We start from the raw sequence: 10,186 nt of genomic DNA on the forward strand, positions 1-10,186 counted from the left end.
GAAGCGGTAAGTTTATTTCAAAGAAAATCGATTTATTTATAATTTGTATTACATTATTAACTTAATATGATTTATTTAATCATGCAGTATTTTAACGACCCTAGACCATTGGAGCCCGAGAGATTAAAAGCATTGCGGATTCAGTGGGCACAATTTTATCTCCGAGTTAGAGATCAGGCCTAGGATTTAGGGACATTTTTTAACATTTTTGACATTTTTTACATTTTCTACACGAACATTGAATTCATTTGTTGATTGTTCTTTATAATATATAAATCAATTATTTGATGTTTATTATCATTAAAACTACTTGAAAGCAGAATAAAATGTTTATTTGCTGTAAATTGGACCTCTTGAAATTGCATTTGAAAGGTACAATTTTGGGTTTACTGTAAAAACAGAACGTATATATAAAAAAAATATTTGAAAACAACATCGGTTATTAACAAAAACCGATGTTAATATCATAACCAACATTGGTTATAATAGAAAACCGATGTTAACGTTTGTATATTAACATCGGTTTTTTGTATATAACCGATGTCAGCGTTTGTATTTTAACATCGGTTATCTGTGGATAACCGATGTCAACTATTGTACATTAATATCGGTTAATTATAAATAACCGATGTGAATATTTGAATAGTAACATCGGTTATTTATAATTAACCGATGTTATACACAAAGAACTACACCAAATAAGTGTAAGCATCATCAACATTGACATCGGTTTTCTAGAAAAACGGATGTTAAGGGCATACATTAACATCGGTTATTCTAGAAAACTGATGTTAAACTAACATATTAACATCGATTTTACTAGAAAACCGATGTCAACGTTCATCATGCCTACACTTTTTTTGCTGTTGTTCATTGTGTTTAACATCGGGTATTTGGAGAATCGATGTTGTCATATGTATGTTAACATCGGTTCTCCAAAACCGATGTTAACATTCATACATTCAACATCGTCACTTTCAACATCAGTTTTAGAACCGATGTAGAATGTTCTAAATAACCGATGTTGAAAGTATATTTTCTAGTAGTGAGATTTGCTATTTGCTTCCCGATAGCTAGACATGTGTTAGAGCAGTGTTCCAAATCTGACAGAGTTAACCATACCAGTTTGGGGAAAAAAAAGTACTCTTCATTAAGATTATCGGACTAAAATTAGTGAATTTTTAAAATTGAGAAACTAAATGTGTTTTTGTTTTAAAATATAGGAATCAAAATTATGGATAGTAAAAAATAGAGGGATTAAAATTATATTTTAATCTTATATTTATTTTATCCTCATATATTCAATAATCAAGATGTAATATCAAATAATTAAAGTATATAACTAAATACTAGTAAAAGCAATATCAACATTTTTTTAATGTCAATCTAGCATCAACATTTTTGAATTGTTTTGATTACTATTTTCGGTTATTGTTGGGAAAAAATAACCAATATTATAAAAAGATAATGATTCAGGATAAAGTTCTTTAAAACATATAAAATAATTCCTGTTTTTTATTTTATCATGAGCAAATTAACTAGATTAATCTTGGTGATATTAATTTGATTTGCATTATATAAAAAGAACAATTAAATAGATTGATATGAATTAGTTTTACTCCTAAACTCCCATGAAATAGACCATGTGCCTAGATTTACTTTATATTATAAAATTGTTGATGTTTTAAAAATTATATTATTAAATGAATAGTTATCTAATTATATTAATAACTATTCTATTAAATGAAAATAATATAATTATAAAAGCATTAATAATTTGATATGTACAGATAAAATGTTGAATAAATAGTCTAGCAAGAACACATAAAGAAATATAACTCAGTAAGTTAAATAAGATATGCGAGTATTATAAATTTTTTGATATGGTATTTAATTTCTATGGATTAAAAAATCAAATAAAATTATTTTTAATTTAGTATTTATTGTTGCAAGCGTACGTTACGTTCACGTTGCACGTTCTTTTTATATTTTATTATTTTGGAAAATTTAGTTACTTTTGAATCTGGTCCATTTTCCATCTACTTTCAACCCATATCTTTGCAAATATATTTGCAACCACCTTCAGTAACAAATCACGTACCCATCCTTTATCTCACGTACTGATAACTTCCTATCTCACGTTCTGATAACAAGTTGAGTTCTATGATGGACAGACTCTATAAATAGAATGGGGTGCTCTCAGTTTTGTATCACCAAACCCAGTTCTCTATTAAAAAAAATTAAACCATCTATTCAGAGTGAGTAAAGGTCTGGAAGAACAAAACTGTCTTTCAGGTTCGTTTGTGCGCCGCTTCACGTTCAATTTGCAATGGCTAGAGGTACGCTCGTAATATTTTTAATTTCCGCTGTTTGATCTGAATATGTCATTTAAATTGATTTGCATGTTTAGATCAGTATATGTATATTTTTACATTTGGTATCAGAGCACATTTGCATTATTAAGTATGTTTATGCAAGGATTATTTTTGAATGTTAAGTGATTAATATAATTTTATTAAATTAGAGAATAGCCACAACATCTTTAATTGAGTAAAATTATATGCTAAATTTATAATCACATTAGAAATATTAATTGTGATTAATCATATGTAATGTGATGAAATCTACCCACAGGAATTTTGTTATATTTGTTTGATTAATTAAGATAAAATATTAAATTATATTTCTTAATTTACCCACAGGAATTAAGGAAAAGAACATGATTTAATAGTTTTATCATAAAGTTGCATGAGGAATCTAATTGAGTAGGACTTTAGCCCGTATGCAAGTTTTGTGTCACTAGATTCATATATTGAGACATGATTTGCATTAGCAAAACATGACATTTGTTTAGTCTCAAATTTTCTTAATGAGCATGTGTGTTTGTTTGCAGTTTCACAATCTATGAATATTTCTTGTGACCTTCCCATTTTGGAAGGTGATAATTATAAGGTTTGGAAGGAAAGAGTTCTCCTTCATTTGGGCTGGATGGATATTGACTATGTTATAAGGAAGGATGAGCCATCGACTATTACTGAAACTAGCAAACCTGATGTTGTTGATCTTTATGAAAAGTGGGAGAGATCTAATCGTCTCTCCGTTATGTTCATAAAAACCAACATATCCGCTAGTATCCAGGGTTCAGTTGACCAGCATGATAAGGTCAGAGATCTGTTGAAAGCCATTGATGAACAGTTTACGACCTCTGAGAAGTCGCTTGCTAGCACACTCATTATGCAATTCTCTTCCATTAAGCTTACTGGAACGAGAGGTATGCGTGAACATATCATGCGCTTAAGGGACATAATGGCTCAGTTGAAAACCCTGGAAGTTACCACGTCTGAATCCTTCCTGGTACATTTCATTTTGTGCACCCTACCTCAACAGTATACACCCTTCAAAATCTCCTACAACACACATAAGGATAAATGGTCTATTAATGAATTGATGACCATGTGTGTTCAAGAAGAGGAGAGATTGATAATGGAAGAGGGTGAGAAGGTAAATTTGGCTACTTCTACTTCTGGAAAGGATAGGAAGAAGTCTGTAGGCACCAATAAAGGAAGGATTCCGACTCAACTAACAATTAAAAAGGAGTCAAAGTGTTTCTTCTATAAAAAGAAAGGACACATGAACAAGGACTGCCCCAAATTTAAAAGTTGGTTTGAGAAGAAAGGTACACCATTTACTTTCGTTTGTTATGAATCTAATATGATTAATGTGAATCATAATACATGGTGGATTGACTCTGGTTCTACAATCCATGTTTCTAATACCTTGTAGGGTATGGAAAGCCTAAGGAAGCCAGTGGGAAGTGAGCAGTGCATCTACTCAGGGAGTAGGAAGAGCTCGCATGTAGAGGCCATTGGAACGTGCATCTTAGTTTTAAGTAGTGGCTTTAAATTACATTTGGAGAAAGTTTTTTATGTTCCTAGTTTCTATAAAAACTTAATTTCTGTTTCTAAACTTGCACCTTTGGGATTTTATTTTAATTTTACAGACTTTGGTTTTAATTTACTAAATAAATCTGAAATTATTGGTTGTGGTCAATTGGTTGATGGTCTTTATTCGATTGAATTGAAAAACGACGCTACTTCTATGCACGTTTCTGTTGGGTTAAAACGGTGTATTGTGAATGAAGAATCCTCTATGTTGTGGCACCGGAGATTAGGACATATCTCTATTGAGAGAATCAAGTGATTAGTAAATGAAGAAGTACTTAGTACTTTGGATTTCACTGATTTTGAGACTTGTGTAGATTGCATTAAGGGTAAACAAACTAACAAGTCTAAAAAGGGTGCAAAGAGGAGTTCTAATTTATTAGAAATCATACATACAGACATATGTTGTCCAGACATGGATGCAAATAGTCTAAAATACTTCATAACCTTTATAGATGATTATTCACGATATATGTATCTCTACTTACTTCATTCTAAGAATGAAGCTTTAGATGCTTTTAAAGTTTTTAAGGCTGAAGTTGAGAAACAATGTGGAAAACAAATTAAGATCGTGAGATCAGATAGAGGTGGGGAGTACTATGGTAGATACACAGAGGATGGACAAGCACCAGCTTCATTTGCGAAATTTCTTCAAGAACATGAGATTGTTGCCCAATACACTATGCCTGGTTCTCCGGATCAGAATGGTGTGGTAGAACGAAGAAATCGAACCTTATTAGACATGGTAAGAAGCATGAGGAGTAATGTAAAGCTTCCTCAATTTTTGTGGATTGATGCTCTTAAGACGACTGCATATATATTAAACCGAGTTCCAACCAAGGCTGTCTCAAAGACACCTTTTGAGTTATTCAAGGGTTGGAAACCAAGTTTGCGACATATACACGTTTGGGATGCCCGTCTGAAGTAAGAATTTAGAATCCACAAGAGAAGAAACTAGACCCTAAGACTATTACTGGGTATTTCATTGGATATGCTGAAAGGTCTAAAGGGTATAAGTTCTATTGTCCATCCCACAACACTAGGATTGTGGAATCAAGGAATGCAAAGTTTCTTGAAAATGACTTGATCAGTGGGAGTGATCAATTTCAGAACATTTCTTATGAAAGGGATCACTATGAAGTTGAACCTTCTGGGACAAGTAATAGGTTGGTAGTCATTCCCACCCCTCAAGTTAAAATGGGTGTTAGACAACCAGTGATTGAAGTTCCACAAGCTGTTGAAAGTGATCATGTAGATCAAGTTGTTTGTGAGGAACAACATGATGATATTGAACAAACTGGTAAAGAACCAGTTGAACAAGTTCCTCAGCAAGATGACCAAACAACATTAAGAAGATCTACTGGAGTAAAAAAGACAGCAATTCCTAGTGATTATGTAGTGTACCTACAAGAATCAGACTACAACATTGGAGCCGAAAATGATCCTGAGACGTTTTCACAAGCCATGAGTTCTAAGGAATCAAATTTGTGGTATAATGCTATGAGAGATGAGATGGATTCTATGGCATCTAACCAAGTTTGGGATCTCGTTGAAATGCCTGTTGGTGTAAAAGCCATCGGATGTAGATGGGTCTTCAAAACAAAGAAAGACTCAGAAGGCAACATTGAGAGACATAAGGCAAGACTTGTTGCTAAAGGATTCACTCAAAGAGAAGGAATCGATTACAGAGAGACCTTTTCCCCTGTATCTAAGAAAGACTCTCTTCGAGTAATTCTGGCATTAGTAGCTCATTTTGATCTTGAGCTGCATCAAATGAATGTGAAAACGGCGTTCCTGAATGGTGATCTAGAAGACGAGGTTTACATGAAACAACTTGAGGGATTCTTATCTAGTGTTGGTGAGCACTTAGTCTGCAAGCTTAATAAGTCCATCTATGGATTGAAACAAGCCTCCCGTTAGTGGTATTTAAAATTTCATGAGGTCATTTCTTCATTTAGCTTTGAAGAGAATGTCATCGATCACTGTATATACCAGAAGGTTAGTGGGAGTAAGATTTGTTTCCTTGTATTATACGTAGATGATATTCTGCTTGCGACTAATGATAAGGGTATGCTATATGAGGTGAAACAATTTCTCTCAAAGAACCTTGATATGAAGGATATGGGAGAGGCATCTTATGTCATAGGCATAAAGATCCATAGAGAAAGATCTCGAGGCATTTTAGGCTTGTCTCAAGAAACCTATATCAACAAAGTTTTAGAGAGATTTAATATGAGAGATTGTTCACCAAGTGTAGCTCCCATTGTGAAGGGTGACAAACTTGCTTTGAGTCAATGCCCCAAAAATGATTTTGAGCGGGAACACATGAAAAATATTCCATATGCTTCAGCAGTTGGAAGCCTTATGTATGCTCAGGTTTGCACTAGACCTGATATTGCATTCGCTGTTGGAGTCTTGGGAAGATATCAAAGTAATCCAGGTATTGACCACTGGAAAGCTGCAAAGAAAGTGATGAGATACCTTCAAGGAACAAAGGATTACATGCTCATGTACAGACAAACTGATTGTCTGGAAGTGATTGGCTACTCCGACTCAGACTTTGCTGGTTGCGTTGATTCACGAAGATCAACATCTGGTTATATTTTTATGTTAGCTAGTGGAGCTGTATCTTGGAGAAGTGCCAAGCAAACCTTAACTGCTACTTCCACTATGGAGGCTGAGTTCGTTTCTTGTTTTGAGGCTACCACGCATGGTGTATGGTTGAAGAGTTTCATATCTGGCCTTAGAGTTGTGGACTCTATTGCTAGGCCATTAAAGTTGTATTGTGACAACTTTGTTCCGGTGTTTATGGCTAAAAATAACAAAAGTGGAAGTCAAAGTATGCACATCGACATCAAGTACTTAGCCATAAGAGAACGTGTTAAAGAAAAGAAAGTGGTCATTGAACACGTCAACACTGAGTTGATGATTGCTGATCCTTTAACTAAAGGCATGCCACCAAAGAATTTTAAGGATCATGTAGTACGAATAGGACTTGGTTCCATGATGTAATTTCATTGTACGCACATTTGTTATTTTCAATGAAACTCTTATTCAGTTAGATATTTTCTCATATGGTTTTGTGCACATATTTATTTATTTTGAGAAAAACCATTCGGTTTAGATATAAAATAAACATATGGTTTATTCATTAAGTTGAGAGCTAGTGTTGAGAGACTTGATATATTGTGGTACATGAAAGATACTACTCATCATCAGAGGACCTATCGCCATGACTCATATATTATGTTTCTTGTTATGGTTGATGTTGGGTTAAATGGACCAAGTGGGAGAATGTTGGAAGCGCACGTTACGTTCATGTTGCACATTCTTTTTATATTTTATTATTTTAGAAAATTTAGTTATTTTTGAATCTGATCCATTTTCCTTACACATTCAACCCATATCTTTGCAAATATATTTGCAACCACCTTCAGTAACAAATCACGTACTCATCCTTTATCTCACGTACTGATAACTTCTTATTTCACGTTCTGATAACAAGTTGAGTTCTGTGATGGACAGACTCTATAAATAGGATGGGGTGCTCTCAATTTTGTATCATCAAACTCACTTCTCTATTCAGAAAAATTACACCATCTATTCAGAGTAAGGGTCTGAAAGAACAAAACTGTCTTTCAGGTTCGTGTGTGTGTCATTTCGCGTTCAATTCGCAATGGCTGGAGATACGCTCGTAATATTTTTAATTTACGATGTTTGATCTGAATATGTCATTTAAATTGATTTGCATATTTAGATCAGTATATATATATTTTTACATTTATAACTTATTATTTTCATTTAATAGATAAATAACAAGAAAATGTACTAATACGAATATTTAGTACTTACCAAAGGAGGAACAAAAAACATAGCTCCTGCAATTTGTGCAGGCCAATGACCATCACTAGTCTGTAATGCACATAGATAATGTGCGGCCCTTGTCATCGTGGCTGTGACTTTTTCGTATGTAATTTCCTCTCCATCTTCTATCTTCACACTAGATATTGTTTCTTTGAAGTTATTTTCTCTCAGAATCTACACGAGGCAGGAAACATTAATCAGTGGAAAAAAAGTTATAAAAATGAGAAAAATAATAGCACAATGCAATATAATAATAATAATAATAATAATAATAATAATAATAATAATAATTTAATCGTAAATATTAATCATATTTAATTTTACAATTGACCTTTATTATTTTATGGTTCATAATAAAAAGATTATACATGATTATAAAGTTACATTTTAAATTATGAAAAACTTTATGAACTTGATTTATTTAACAAAAATTCTCCATAATTAAGAGTTGAATTGTTATTGAATAATAATACAAACACGATTATTTATTTCTTAAAAAGTAAATGCCTCTCCTTGTGTATGAGCATATATTATTTATTATTAAATATGATGTTTATGACAATAATTTTTTTTCTAATCTCCTGGTTTAAATAAAAAAAGAAAGTCTGACTTAAATTTATCTGAAAGATAAATAAAATATGACAAAATAATTATTCTCATCTAGGATCGAATTCAGATAATTATTATCCAAATATTTTAACTTTAATTCTAACATATTAATAATTTGTATCCAATTGGTTGATTAAGCTTCTTGTTGTTTCGGATACGTATATATATGGTTTGATGCAAGTATGTCACAATCCTTACTCAAAAAGGAAAAAGAAAGTCTGATGTAAATTAAATGCAAACTTCAAATAAAGTGATTAGTACCTGAAAGCGCCAAAGGAGGTCACCACAGGCCTTGAACTTGAAACGGTTGTTATAGAAATTTTGACGAGCTGCTTCAACTTGAGCTCGTTCCTCTGGAGTTCCTGCCTCAGGATCAAATTCCCATGTCTGTCTTCCTACAAAATTGTTTGTGCTGAAAATGTATGGATCTTTTCCACCATCTGCTATCTTCAGCCTCCACATTTTGTTGCTCTCTCTAAATTTATTTTAGGAAAAAAATATATGATCACCCCAAATAAATGTTGATTAACACCTAGAGAAAGAAATTATAAGTATGATAGTTGATATAATGTAGTAAGAGAAAGATATATTAAAAAAAAAAAAAAGAGGCGTTGATGGAATTTTCAAAATAAGGGTGTTAAAAAATATCATTGTTTTTTATTTAAAAAAGAGGTGTTAATGAAATTTTTATCAAACTTATGATTTTTATTTAAAATTTATATTGATGAATCTGTACGTCCAATAATTTATATAATTTTATGAAAGAATAAAAGGGGAATCATACTGTTGTGTTAATTATACCCACAATTATGTTGGGTGCGCGAAGTAATAGTCCTCTTGATAACATAAACCGTGAATTAGATTTTTTTTTCTTTTTATCAGCCCGCAAATTGGTTCGTACTTACGGTCGGTTGTTTCGAAATTCAAATTTGTTTGTATAGATTAGTTTTCTTTTCGTGGGAAAAAGTTTCACAATAACTAAAATTTTAATTTAAAAAATCACTTATAAAATTAAGTTATTTTATATTTTTATAGTAACTAAAAAAATATTATTATTGAAGTGTGATTGAAAAACTATATCAATGAACATATTTTAATAATTATTTATAATCTTTTATACTATTTGACTGTGTAATTTATAAGATAAAGAATATTAGCAGAATATTGATTTATATGATAGAATCTACTAATAAATTTAAATAGTGTACCAAAACGTAGTGCCTATGTATCCTTAGTGTAGCAATTCTTTGAAACATCCGAGTACCGCGTAGCCGTATCACTTATCGGAGCGTATTAGATAGTTAATTAACCCGAACATATAAATTCACATTCTAAATAAATATATTTCATGCGGACTGAAGAAATTAACCAACGTTTGTCAGAGTTTTGTATCGAGTATTAAACAAACTCACACCAAACCTGTTTCATGCGAGATGACTAGACAGTAGTTGTACCATTCGTGCTTACTAGTAGCATCAAAACCCTAGCCATGGAGAAAAAACAGAGGAGTAAGAGAGAGTGGCACCAGAATCCAGATCCAATGATGGTGCCGTGCCTTTATTTGAGAGTGTGGACTATGAGTGGTCCCTTTGGGCAGTGCAAAGAATATTTTATTATTTAGCTGTGACCCTCCGATGGCACGGGTAGAATTTAATATTCAAAATATATAAACATAAGTCTAAATAAATTCCTAAAATATATAAACATAAGTCAATTGAGACAATTAATTTTTCGTTTTTTAGCGATACATTATCAAGGAAGGAATGCTAATT

The 10,186-nt window shown here is 32.2% G+C and overlaps 1 protein-coding gene across 2 annotated transcripts in view; it reads right to left on the reverse strand.

The window, feature by feature from the left end:
* LOC114406588 (beta-amyrin synthase-like) overlaps window positions 1–9,963 on the reverse strand; it is a 34,168-nt gene extending 24,205 nt beyond the window's left edge. The window contains exons 1-3 of one of the 2 annotated variants that reach the window (XM_028369340.1): window positions 9,834–9,963; window positions 8,676–8,889; window positions 7,794–7,979 (exon numbers count right to left, since the gene is read on the reverse strand). In XM_028369340.1, the coding sequence (XP_028225141.1) occupies window positions 7,794–7,979; window positions 8,676–8,876 (387 nt within the window). In that variant the 5' untranslated portion in view covers window positions 8,877–8,889; window positions 9,834–9,963. Of the gene's footprint in view, window positions 1–7,793; window positions 7,980–8,675; window positions 8,947–9,833 lie in introns of both variants that reach the window. The other variant, XM_028369341.1, reaches the window with a different exon arrangement.
* Window positions 9,964–10,186: the final 223 nt, after the last annotated feature.

This window comes from Glycine soja, chromosome 3 (genome assembly GCF_004193775.1).
Source record: "Glycine soja cultivar W05 chromosome 3, ASM419377v2, whole genome shotgun sequence".
NCBI lineage: Eukaryota > Viridiplantae > Streptophyta > Magnoliopsida > Fabales > Fabaceae > Glycine > Glycine soja.